The following is a 12,573-nucleotide window of genomic DNA, read 5'->3' on the forward strand; positions in this document are numbered from 1 at the left end:
TAAGAAACTCGACCGGCTTTCCTGTTAGCTTGGCGACGCAATATATTCCCAAAGAAAACTGAGATTGGTGTAGCTGTTTCAAGTCAATAATTAAGCAATCACAAATAATATCGTTTATGAAAACAGAAACTCCAATTCATTATATTGTAGAGATCATTTGTTGAAACAACTAACATTCTGTAAAATGTTTTCTGTATTTTTAGAAAATCTCACCATAGCTTTGCTCAAAACATGCAAGAATAGCAATTTATTCCCGCAGCCCGTGGCAGTCGTGTCTTAAGAGTTCCTTATTAGAAAACGCCGACATTTTTTTTTATTCGAGCAAGCTTGCAAAATTGCGCAAAGAGCTGCAAGAGAGCGTTGGCTGTGGCATTCAGGCATCTAGCACATGGTGAGATAGCACTCAGTTAATCACTCTCGAAGCACGACTACCACGGACAGCAATTACTGTATTGTAACAAAAAAATGGGACTTTCACAGCAGGCGCACCGAAACTTATGAAGAAAATTGTTAAAAAGTCGCTCAAAAAGCCATTTTTTACGATTTTTCTAAAATCGTAGAAAAAAGCGTTTTTCCTTCGAAAATGTTGAATGGTTTAGACACATTTAAAACTAGGTAGTTATAACTATGTCTAAACCCTTCAGCATTTGGAAGGGGGTGGTGCAGGCCTTCGCGGCAGCCGCGCAAATTGGTGTATGGCTTAAAGTTTCAGAAAAACCGTAGAAAGTGGCTTTTTGAGCGACTTTTTACAATTTTCTTCGGAAGTTTCGGTGCGTCCCACTTTCTTGCTCAAGAAAGTTTATACGTAGCAAAAATTATTATTGCTCCATTTTTTCCATTATCATGGTATTTGAACAAGTTTCAAAACCAGGCTGTTGAAAAGCCGGTGAGGGACAGCTATTTGTGATAGCAAAATGTTAAAATTATTTTTTAATAAACAAACTGATTTCACGAGTCTGCTTTGAAACCCACTTCTGCCTAACCAACCAACTTGCACAAAATTTCCGTTATGGTGCGTGGTCTGCTACCCGTAATTCTCCATATCACCGAATAAATAAAAACTAAAAACTTTAGCAAGAATTAGTTATATGCGGCGAACTGTCTAGCAAAAATGTCATGCAACAACGCCAACTAAGCATTTCGAGTGTTCTAAACTGCTAAATACACTGTGGGGTTAACTGCAAATTGAACTGTGTAGTTTACTATGGGGTATACTGTGTGATAGACTGCAAATTGACCAGCGTTGTTTGCTGTGAGATAGAACTTGAGTTTGACGGCACGGCAGTCTCTTAATAACATTTTAATGGAATAGATTTTTTTTAAGGATAAAACACGTAATCTATTCTATTCTATCTATTCTATCGACCAGCTCCAAATATTTGTAAGATTATTTTTAAGGCTAAAAAACGCAATCTTACAAATATTTGGAGCTGGTCGATACAGAATGGTTTTAGACAGGCCCGTTTCTCGCGTCCGATCACTTCGGCCGCGTTACAATTCGGCCGCATGCGTTCATTTCGGCCGAGGCTCACTTCGGCCAGCAGTCATTTCGGCCGCCGCTGATTTCGGCAACAGGACAATTGGCCATCCTCAGTTTCCGAAGTTTTCCTAATTTTCGCTATCTTGCTTCGGTTTTCTCAGGTTTTTTAAGTTTTCCAGGTTATTATTTTAGGTTTCTTAAGTTTCTTAGGTTTTCTTAGATTTTTTAGGTTTCTTAGGTTTCTTAGGTTTTCTTCGGTTTTCTTTGGTTATTCTTCGGTTATTCTTAAGTAATAGTTAGGTTATTTTTAGGTTATTCAAAAAGCTTTCTTAGGTTTATTAGGTTTCTTAGGTTTCTTAGGTTTTCTTAGATTTCTTAGATTTTCTTAGATTTTCTTAGAATTCTTAGAATTTTTAGAATTCTTAGAATTCTTAGGTTCTTAGAATTCTTAGGTTTCTTAGGTTTCTTCGGTTTTCTTTGGTTATTCTTCTGTTATTCTTAAGGAATAGTTAAGGAATAGTTAGGAATAGTTAGCTATGGTACCATTTAATCACATCAAAAGTAACGTTTTTGCCCAAATTGGACCAAAATGAGCGTCGGCCGAAATGAACTGCGGCCGAATTGGGCCTCGGCCGAAATTAACGGCTGCCGAAAAAGTTTGGCCGAAATGAGCGCGGCCGAAATGAAAACGGCCGAAGTGATCGGTAGCCCCCGTTTTTAAGGGGGCAAAATTTGTTGAAAAAAGTCCGCCGGAAGCTCGCACATGGCGCAACAAATTCTAAAAGAAGAGTAGGAGTACCTAAAAAAAGTATAAACAGTACAAACAAGTGAAGTCTCAGTTGTAAATAGTGACATAATATCATACTTTTAATGACTTACGGCAATAAAATTCTGGTTTCTTTGCAAAATGTTGGCCAAATTTCACTGCATGGCTTACTATGGGGTAAACTGTGAAGTCTACTATGCAGTAAACTTTGGGATCCACTGTGGGGTCAACTTTGTGGTATACTGTGAGATAAACTATGGGATCAACTGTGTGATTGTTCTACGCAAAAACCGTGTAGTCGAGTGTGATGCACGCTGTTACGTATAACGACTGCATTTTCTGTTGCAGATGGCTTTGCCGCTGTCACCTTTCTTGAAGAATGCTAGGTTTCTTGGGTTCCTGAAATACTTAAAAGACGGTTAGGCTTTAGGTTAGCTTGAATTTGTCAGAGCTGGCAATGTTTGCGGTTCTCGCAATTTTAAGCAACTTTTTGCCTTTCAATCTTTTTGCCTTTCAACAGGCGCTGATAGTTAAAGCGTTGATTTGATAGCACGTATTTTTTTAATTTACGAATCAGGTAAAGAATTTTGAAGTGTTAATTAATATAATTTATAAAATCAGTTTGCTGATAAAATGATATCACCATAAAATATTAGAAAGCACAACGCAATGAGCCAGCGCGAAACGGATTGAACAGATGCACAGTTGTGACTTCCAGAAAATTATAAGTCCGCATACGCGTACGAACTTTATATGCGTGCGTCGATAGTCTGCGTAGCCTCAAGACTCGGTGTGACGTCAGCTACAAGCAGGAGCCTTTGACATATGATTTTTTGGTGAGTCAGTGACGACAGTAATTGTTGTCTATTCAAACCATGTAGGCTAGCTCTAGCTGCATTTATGGTGCCATTACACTACGACTTTTACTGATTCATTCACAGCATTTCAATAATCGTGTTGGCTTTACAGCTTTGCCTTTTACGCAACCGTAAGTTACTACGCAGGTTGGAAAACCAATGTTAAATCAAAAACTGATCAGATGCGCGTTTCCGGAAAAACACACACACGCCATGTGTAACATGACGGTGGGTCGCCAACACACCAATCGGTTCAACGCCGTAACAAAAAGATAATATTACTTTTTTCCCACAAGAGTAGGCGGGAAGCGCGCTGGTCCGCTATTAACCGGGGAAATCCGAAGGGAAGACTCTGTGCAAGGTGGGATAATTTCATCCAGCGAAGAGCCAGACACCCTGGTAACCTATCCGTGGCACGGATAGCGCTTTACCGCGGAAAGAAGTGGTGCACGGATTCCGTGGCATCACTTAGTCCCGTGGTAAGGCGAGGGCGGGCAGTGGTAGGGATCCCTAATTTGCAGTCAGTAGAAGCAATTTAAACTGCTGCGCCTGTGTAGCTGCACAATTTGCACGTGCAGACAGCACACAGATACTGACGAGTATAAATGTCTGTTACTGTTCTGTATAATAAATAATTCCACACTGCTGAAACAGTCAAACAGATCCTGGTCCGAGATGCTCAGGGCTCTTTGCTTTGCGGACGAATGGACGGGATGATCCGGTCCTGATCCGGCTAAACAAATCTGTTCCGCAGGAGATATGATCGTTTTCGTTAGGAAATTTATTAGATATAATAGATTAATCAATTTTGTACTTGTACAAGCAGCAAGCAAAATAAAACAGCTGCTTTGAAGTACCCGAAGTGCTTTAATGGACCCGATTACTGGTTACAGATACGAAAATTCTAACTTTTAAAAATCATAAATGGAATTGTGTCAGGCGTCAGGCGTATTGGAACCGGAAGTCATTTCTGAATGGAATTCCCATTCGAACTGGCAGATTATAGTTTGCAGTTGATATGTACATACTTTACAATTTGCAATTTGCTCATTAATTTTCTGTGTTGTTTTTTATTCCTTTTTCCATTTTCTTCTTTTCCGCGTTTGTACGTAAAATGTATTGAGCATTCCACAGATTTTAGCAAAATCTAGGAGAGAATGAATGAGATTATAAACCCCTCTCGTGGAGACTGTTTTTCAGTAACTATTAATATTTTATTTTGTGCCTTTTATTTTTTAAGAATACCTGTTTGTTGGAAATAGTGAATTTCAATTTTCGTTTACGTAAAATCGAAACATTGTCTGCACTTGGTGTTTTCAGCGTAATGGAAAATATGGTGGTGGTGTAAAATTTGGTGGCAACCTGACAGATCAGTAACCAGTCCAACCGGCATCTTTATTCTGATGATGTTATGGCCATGAGCGCTTTTATTTAAGTTATTTTGTTGGCTAGAAACTTAGTGCTTAGAAATTAAAAGTGCCAAAAAAGCCAAAGTGCGTGTGCTCCCGCAGCGCCCACAAAAACGCAAACAACGCCGTTACAAAAAGTATCACAAATCAGTATATAGTATACAGGAGTGGAAACCGGCACGGTTACCCTGAGTCCGACGAGGCCGGTGAGTAAGTGATTTCAAAACGCAGGCATTCGGGCAGGAGAAGAAGGAAGCGCAGTGCAATGCGAGATGGTTTCTCCCAGCGAAGATCCTGCAGTCCATCCGTCCACCACTGGTTCCCGCGGTAATGTAAGGACGGACGCGGATCCGCCGTCTGCGCGTACGTCGTGCATAACAACTACCAAACCAAGAAAATGCGTTAGTAATGGAAACGATTCCGCAAGCTCTGGATCGCTGCCGCACGCCGTAACTGTCTCCCCTTCAATCATGGTACAGTGACGAAGTACAGTCAAACAATGAATCGTCGAAATCGGTCCACGGATCAAACTACAGTACGTATTATGGAGTGTGCAACACTCAACAGGAGCACACCCAATACACACATTTCAACATTCTCAATATTTTAATCACTTCCGCTGTGTAAATCAACATATAAATTATAAATCCCTCTACCGAACGGATAGCCTAACTGTTTTTGTAATCATGTTTTTGTAATCATGTTTTTGTCAAGACCAACACGGGAGAAGTTGAGTTGTGGGTGATTCACATACTAATTCATACAGCGGAATTAATTAAAATAACGAGAATGTCGAAGTATAAACCACCAGCAAGGAAAACGAACAAAGAATCGTTTGATGCGTTAAATGAAGATGGAAAGGTTTTTATCCTACGCTGTACTCTGTACTTCCAGAAAACTACGCTAGCTCCCTGTTTGATTTTCATGGTTGTTAACGAGAAATTGATGAAATTTCCATGTTCGTACGTACTCTGCAGACGGCCATGCGGTGAAACCCTTTGCTCTCCTCCGCTGCAATCGACGCCAACCACTCCGAAAGCCGTTGCACCTCAGCGTCGTTCGCCGCCGGCAACGCCGCGTCCAATGCTCTCCAGAAGCTGTACATGCGCAAGCACGGCTGACTGTCAGCGGCAGACGCGTCATGGGCAGATCGACGTCCAGCTGCACGGCAAGGTACTCATACGCTCGCAGCCGGCCGTACTCCAGAGCGACCAAGCACCGCGGACCAGCTGAATGGCCTCACACGTGGCAGACCGCGGCATGCTGCCACAAAATCATCCAGGTGCCACGCGTAACGCGGTGCCCCGGTCCGGTCTCGTTCACCGTCCCGGAATCATGCACATCGCATGCACATACACATACAAGTTCTTTTAAATACCTGTTTTCAAGCCGGCATTTTGCTGGTTATTGCCACTGTTTCGGAGATACTGGATGCAGCCAATATCTCCGAAAAGCAGTATGTAAATAATGTCAGTTATTGTACAGCAATAACTGTCGTTAACGTGCGATCGTAAGTTTACCGTGTTGCTATGCAGAACTTCCGATGGACGTGGCATATTAAGCTTAAGTTATACTAGCATATTTTATTTAATTTCGGAATAGTTTGAAAAGAAATTGCCGTCGAAAGCGAAAACCCGCCCTCCACACCCTTCTATTTCTATCACATTGTTTATCGTCTATCATCATATTGTCTATGGTTTATCATTTATCCGGTTTATCAATAAAGGGGTCTGGTCGCGGACGGTTACACAAGCGGTAGACTGACCAGCTTGGCCTTTCAGTTGCCAAGTTCGGACATCGGTCTGCACTTTACCACCTCTGCTGAGCAACCCCATTTACGGCAAACAGTTCTGGTCTGAAGATCGCGAAACGTTAACAAGAAATTTAGAAAATTGGAGCAATGGTGTTGCCCACTGTTGCGTGCCAGCCGGTTTGTATTGTACGTACAATCCGAGTATCTGTGATCGAGTCAGGCAGGGAAAGCGGCGGGCAACATTTCCATTGGCGCGAGGCAGGAATAAAAGGCCGTCTGCCTCCTCTGTTCAGCTACTCTAGACTACGGTTATACAGTAATCCGATGCAATCGCAGGCTGGAGATCAAGGAAATCTATCATATTAACTCTGCGCATCCTTTCTACTAGAAAGGATGCGCAGAGTTAAAACGCGGACTTACATCGAGCAACAGCGACTTACATCGAAGCGAGAAATAGGCGTACCAAGTCCCGATTGGCTGGGCTTCGATGTAAGTCGCTTTTTGCTCGATGTCTGTCGGGGGGCGTCAACAAAAACCGTTACGAAGACAGGCGTACCTTGTAACGGGTCTAAGCGACGCCCAGCTACTTACAAACTTCGCGTTTCTGCGATTTTCATTGGTGGGTCAGCATTTTGAGTTAGATCGAGGCTGCCCACCGCCAATAGCGAAATTCGAAACCAAGTGATTCTTTCCCCATACTTCGAATCAGCAACGGATTTATCGCAATGCGAGGACCAGTTTTCTTGCCTTCTTTAGAAACTTTTGTTCTAAACTTGTTAAAAATTATTATTTATAATAATTTTTTTAAAGTAAGTGTAGGTTTAACTTATCAGGTCCTAGTGCAGGAAAGCCTACTGTTCTGGGATCCCAGAATATTAGTGGCGAATATTGTTGCTTGTCCCAGATGCGTTCCTTCTCTCTGATCACATCAGATTGTCTTAATTATCTTTTAACACTGTCCTTGATTATCGCCAGGAGTATTACGAATTAACTAAGAAAGGCTACAAGGTTTTAGAATCCATGTGGCTTTCTGTGTGATTTGTAATATTCATTGACATTTATTGCCATCGCATCGCAGGGAACCCTGCTTGCTGGCTACCCAGCCGTAGTACTGCTTTTTGTGTTTTTTGCTGAATTTGACTTAACACTCGACTGCCAGTCATACTTCTGGACAGCCCTGTAGAAAGTTTGGTAAGTCAAATATTAAATTTTTATAATTCAAATTTATGTATTCTAGTATGAGGCTATGAGTTGATCGGATTTTTTTTCTGTATTGTCTGACTGCATCTGACATGAAGTTTATATGTTGCACTGTATAGCAGCGCTGCGGGCTCCCGCTTGATCTGGCTACCCAGAAGCGTTCCTAAATCTAATTGTGAAACTTTACTTCTTATTCTTAATTATTTTAATTATTCATATTGCAATTTGTTTGGGTGTTTTCAGCAGGTTTACCTATAGGACTATTTACGGTTAAAATATGATAATGATGTGGGAGAACTTTGAAAACACGTTGTCAGCGCAGCTTTTTTATCGAAGTATGTGCGTCATGGCTGTTGTGCGCACGCGGTCAGGTTTATCCCGTACATACTTACACGCAAGCTGTGCAAAAAAGGCGCGGTTTTGCCTACTTTGTATGTAAGTGCTTGGTGAAATTCGATGTAAGTAAGTGCGCGATGCGCCTATGCGCAATTGGTACAGTTTACAACTGTAGTGACTGACAGTTGCACATGGCACGCATGTCATGCTGATGCAACGTACAGTACCACGCTGGCAGCTACAGTACTTACTACTTACTATTCCCCATTATTGACAGAAGGTAATTGACGTTTAAATGACGGCTTCCCCGAGTACGGCTTGTTTTGATCGTTTTCGTGACGGTGATACTGTTAAGCTACCGATGATCCTGTGTTGCTGTTGAGTTGACATTAAAGGCTGATAATATATAAATAATACATTATTATACATGTATATAATATATAGCTAACGCGCACTGGATGTGGCGTGTGATTTATAATCATTTATTCTTCTATATTATACAAGTTCTTTACCTGTTTTCCAGCCGACATTTTGGTGTTTATTGCCACTGCCAGCTGTTTCTATTGGCCTTCGTTGATGCGTTTACTGTCTAGATCTGGAGATCTCGGGTTCAAAGATGGACTTAGTGCATATTAATATATCGTCCTGCAAGGCGCTGTTAACCGCTGACGAACTGATACGACTGACTCCAGCGATACTTGTACACATCGCATATAAAATAAATTATGCTACTTCTATTTCTGCGAGTGTACGTATACTGGTACGGTGGTAACTGAAGCCTGAAGTAATTACCTACTTGTATTTCCGCTGCTGCTAGTGCGACGAGCTACTGCGTTAGCGTGGCATGATGGAATCGGACTGGGCATTTCAACTGGAAGTGGGCTTTGAGCCGTGGCCGTATCGGCGCTTTGGCCGCAGTGTCAGCAACGGGAACACCGTGATGGTCCAGCAGAACGACGCCTGGTATCTGGGCTTCATCGAGGACATTGCCGACGACCAGCAGCACATCTTCGTCAACTTCCACTGCACCGCGTTACCGGCCGCATGGCTGCCCGCCCACCGCGTCTTCCCGCACGATGTTCTCGCGGGGCCGCGCCGGGACGCCGACACGGTGCTGGCGGCGCTGCGCAGCGACCCCGCGGCGCCGCTGACATTCCAGCCGGGCGCCGTTGTCGGCTGGTGGCAGCGCGGCCGTGTGTTGTGCTGCGTGCAGACGACGGCCGATGGATCGACGCAGCGCCATCTCCTGCATCTGCTACGTACTGCCGCACCGCAGCTGCCGCGTCGGCCGCTGCTGCAGCCCCCCGCGTCGCCGCGCGAGGGAGTCTACACCGCCTACACGACGGACACGCTGGACGTGGCGCACGTCAACTGTATCGACACCAATCGACTGCAGTTCGAGATGAATCGTGCGGTGTTCATTGCGCAGCACCGGGCACTGAATGGCCGGCCGCGGCACACAACCTACGGGATCCAACACACACGCTATTATATGCGCCTCGGCTCGGATTCCGTCAAGTTTCTCATCTGGCAGCGTCAAGAGGAGGATCGTCCGTGGAGCGCCGAGATGCTGTCGGAATGCGTCCGGCGCTGCTTGCAGAACGGGGTATTGGCTAACGATAATATGGGTATTATTAATGCAGATATCACAGAGCATGGCAGCAGTGCAGTTGCGCAGGAGGACGGCGACAGCGGGCGGTTGGCTGGTCTGCCGTTGGAAATCATCCAGTGCCTGCTGGACATGATGGATATCGTCACCCGAACTAGGCTGCAACGGTAAAATTAATATTAAACAGATTCCAGTACGTCAGCTTACTGCGTATGCCCCGCCTGTGTGACGTAGGTGGGTGAGTGAATCTTGTACTAAGATACGGGTAGTGCGATGCTGGCGTTCAAAGCAATAGCCACTACGCTACCTAAGCTTAACGGGCCTTGACCCATGAATTCGCCTTTTCGGCTCTACTTACCTTTACGCAACTAATAATTATTATGAATCCGATATGAACGTAAAGGCGTTCGTAACTCCCGTACTGTATCTGCGCCTGTATCAAGCCAGTGTACGGTACAACCGTAAAAGTAAGCTGCATGTATAACCTTGACTGCAGGGTTAGTCAGGCCTGGCACGAGGTGGCCACCAGTTGCCGACACCGGCACTGTCTGCTGGATTTCGGCCGGCGTGTACGCAGCACTAACATGTACGACGAAATGTACCGTCTGGGCCGACTGTTGTACCACGGTGTAACCCGTGACGTGCGGACGCTGGTGCTGAGCCGGTGGCGGCCCGGCGAGCACCGTCTGGCCGAGCGCAGCCTGCGTGTGGGCAGCAGCGACGTGACCCTCATTCGGCAGCTGGTCAGAATGCTCCGACCGGCACCGGCCGCGGCACTGCAGCGTATCATCTGCCACCGCTGCGTCGTAACCGGCGACCTGCCCACCGTCTGGGCGGTGGTCAGTGAATGGAAGGCCAGTGCCCATGCGCCGCTCTACTTTCCCCTGCACCACCTGTCACCGCTGATGGACGTGTGCAGCGGCCAGCTGATCCTGGTTGATTACGTCCAGAACGACGCCGTCCAAGCCTTCCACCACTGCCGGCCCTCCTGGCACTCCGACTTCACCCCCTTGACCGATGAGCCCTACCAGAGCCGCGACCCGGCGCCGCCGCTGCGGGTGGCCGTGCCCTTCCTGCGTCTGGACTGCGGCCAGGACATTGTCGCGACTCTGACCGCCATGCGGACGGCCATGGAGGCCGCGCTGCCGGAGCCGCCGGCGGAGATGCGCCGGGTGGCCACGGACATGTACGCGTACTGGCGCACGCGCGACACCTACTGGCGCGTCCTCCGCCATCTCCTCACCGCGTACGTATCACCACGCCCCATTTAACCGTGTGTTCGTCTTTGCTAAAAGGAACCGGCGTCCTGGACTAATATAAGAAAGGTCACGGTGGACTACAGTCAGTGCTCATTCACCGGTTGTGTGTTGCAGTACGGAGCCGGGCGGACCGGCATGGGAGGAAGCCGACTTCCCCAGCACCCCGCTGCCGCAGCTGACCCGTCTAACCGTCTTCGCTCTGGACTCCATGTGGGGCCCGCGCAGCGGTTCGGATGACGCTGGCGCCGCGGAACCGTAACAGTAATGTTCCACACCCAATAATCCACTATCGCTGATTATTCGAGCAGGTCTGTCATGATACATAGACTTTACGACATGAATGCGAATCGTAGGACAAAACAAATGCAAAGACAGTAAAATTCCGGAAGACGTTCGCCTTACCACCTTCATACGATACTGAAGTGGTGGTATTATTTTTATTTACATCAGAAAAGATCCCGAAAATAAATTAAAAAATTTGATTGAACAAGAATTAAAGTCAGAAACGTGAAATTAATGATACCGTAATGATAATTTGTATCTTTTTATGTTTTTTTTTTCTTTTCTAATTTTTCTGTTGTAATTATTCCTGTTTGTGTTACAAACTTGTGACGTGACTGGCTCGAGCTAATAAAGAAAAAAATTTTATGTAGAAATTGATCGGTTTGTGATTGTGGGTGAACGTACATTTCCTACACCACCAATCACCGAGGGCGGCTGCTCTACACCTCAAACGTAGTGAGGCGAAAGTGATCGCGTAGCTCAGGATCTGCACTACTGGTGGAAGCAATTTCTCTATTGCGCTGTGTCAGCAACAGGTGCTTCGCCCTCGGTCAGTCTTGAGTGGCCATCCTGCACTACGAGATGGTCCGCAGAGAGAATTTGTGTGGTTCTAATACTATACTTAGTGTTGACCATTTTTATCTGTCATAAAACAAACATTAATTATATCTGCTTTTTTGCAAGCGTTTATTTACTGTACAAAATCTCGTCTTGTAAAATGTCGCGGATCGAGTTGCATGGGAATCTGCGTAAGTACAGATGGGATAGCTGTGTTGTATTTTTTAAGAAGCGTGTGAGTAGCGAACAGACAGCAGCTGGATCTTGTACCATTTTCTTGAGCATAACCAGCGCATTCAGTGGATCGCTCTCCAGAAGGGGAATTTTGTGTGTTGCAGGCCCATCGCAGGCACACCGACTGCGCGCTCGCCCGCAGGACGTAGAAGCCATCCAGACCGCGATTCATGCGCGCCTCGCTGGGTTTTCAGACTACCCGATCCTGGTGGATGTGCTGATCCATTCTCTCCCCTACCCGGTCAGAATCGTCCTCTTCAGAATCGTAGAATTCAGAATCATTCTATTATGGAAAATAGAAAGTTGCAAGTAAAAGTTTCGAGTTAGAATATTTTCTGTCGATTTGAAGAAATCACGTAAACTCAGCTTGAACGTACGGCACTTACTGTATGCCAGGATGGCGATTTTGAAAAGCATTTTGTGGAATTATTACAAAAACAGCTGCGCATTGGGCAGCCCCTGCGGGTGGCGTATGACAACTGTATTGATTTATTTTTGACGATTAATTAATCTAATTTTAAATTGTATAATAATGGGCGTGGAGTCACATCATGTGAGCTTCGCGCTGCATTATCTTCACGACTGCACAAGTTTAAACCGCTGATTTTTTTCTCTTAGGCTCGATCGGATGACATGGATTTTCCTGTGGGGACTGACTGTTCCCTTGCTTTAAGCGCGCCGTAGACGCGCGCATCGTGGCAGTTCCTAACTTCCTGTTCCGGATGAAATGTCCTTGGTTTTTTTACTGGTCTGCCTTTGTTTAGGCCACGAAATTATAGAAACCCCCCCCCCCCCCCGAAATTATCGCCCCGGGGCGCTTATCAAGTTGC

At 45.4% G+C, this 12,573-nt stretch overlaps 2 protein-coding genes across 4 annotated transcripts; one reads left to right on the plus strand and one right to left on the minus strand.

Annotated features, from left to right (window-relative positions):
* Positions 1–4,495: 4,495 nt before the first annotated feature.
* LOC129600811 (uncharacterized) lies at positions 4,496–6,458 on the minus strand. The gene is made up of 2 exons (XM_055499408.1): positions 5,483–6,458; positions 4,496–4,893 (listed from the first exon to the last, which is right to left on the minus strand). Exons 1-2 carry the CDS (start codon positions 5,615–5,617, stop codon positions 4,696–4,698), a joined length of 333 nt encoding a protein of 110 aa, XP_055355383.1. The 5' UTR covers positions 5,618–6,458; the 3' UTR covers positions 4,496–4,695.
* Positions 6,459–7,480: 1,022 nt separating this feature from the next.
* On the plus strand, positions 7,481–11,985 carry LOC129600810 (uncharacterized). 3 transcript variants are annotated; one of them, XM_055499406.1, is made up of 5 exons: positions 7,481–8,549; positions 8,619–9,577; positions 9,907–10,656; positions 10,784–10,977; positions 11,848–11,980. In XM_055499406.1, exons 2-4 carry the CDS (start codon positions 8,646–8,648, stop codon positions 10,926–10,928), a joined length of 1,827 nt encoding a protein of 608 aa, XP_055355381.1. In that variant the 5' UTR covers positions 7,481–8,549; positions 8,619–8,645; the 3' UTR covers positions 10,929–10,977; positions 11,848–11,980. The 3 variants fall into 3 exon arrangements, 2 of the variants coding, with proteins under 2 accessions (XP_055355381.1, XP_055355380.1); XR_008692137.1 differs by having other exon boundaries at positions 7,481–9,577; positions 10,784–11,700; positions 11,848–11,985; XM_055499405.1 differs by having other exon boundaries at positions 7,481–9,577.
* Positions 11,986–12,573: the final 588 nt, after the last annotated feature.

Source organism: Paramacrobiotus metropolitanus, unplaced genomic scaffold, assembly GCF_019649055.1.
Source record: "Paramacrobiotus metropolitanus isolate TYO unplaced genomic scaffold, Prichtersi_v1.0 Parri_scaffold0000197, whole genome shotgun sequence".
NCBI lineage: Eukaryota > Metazoa > Tardigrada > Eutardigrada > Parachela > Macrobiotidae > Paramacrobiotus > Paramacrobiotus metropolitanus.

Excerpts from the sequence above, each read along its gene's own strand:
- LOC129600811 (XM_055499408.1), bottom strand. The coding sequence starts at position 5,617 with ATGTACAGCTTCTGGAGAGCATTGGACGCGGCGTTGCCGGCGGCGAAC. Across the intron at positions 4,894-5,482 it reads ACCGCATGGCCGTCTGCAGA|TTGTTATGCACGACGTACGC; the intron begins GTACGTACGAAC and ends TTGGTTTGGTAG.
- LOC129600810 (XM_055499405.1), top strand. The coding sequence starts at position 8,646 with ATGATGGAATCGGACTGGGCATTTCAACTGGAAGTGGGCTTTGAGCCG. Across the intron at positions 9,578-9,906 it reads ACCCGAACTAGGCTGCAACG|GGTTAGTCAGGCCTGGCACG; the intron begins GTAAAATTAATA and ends CCTTGACTGCAG. Across the intron at positions 10,657-10,783 it reads CTCCGCCATCTCCTCACCGC|TACGGAGCCGGGCGGACCGG; the intron begins GTACGTATCACC and ends TGTGTGTTGCAG.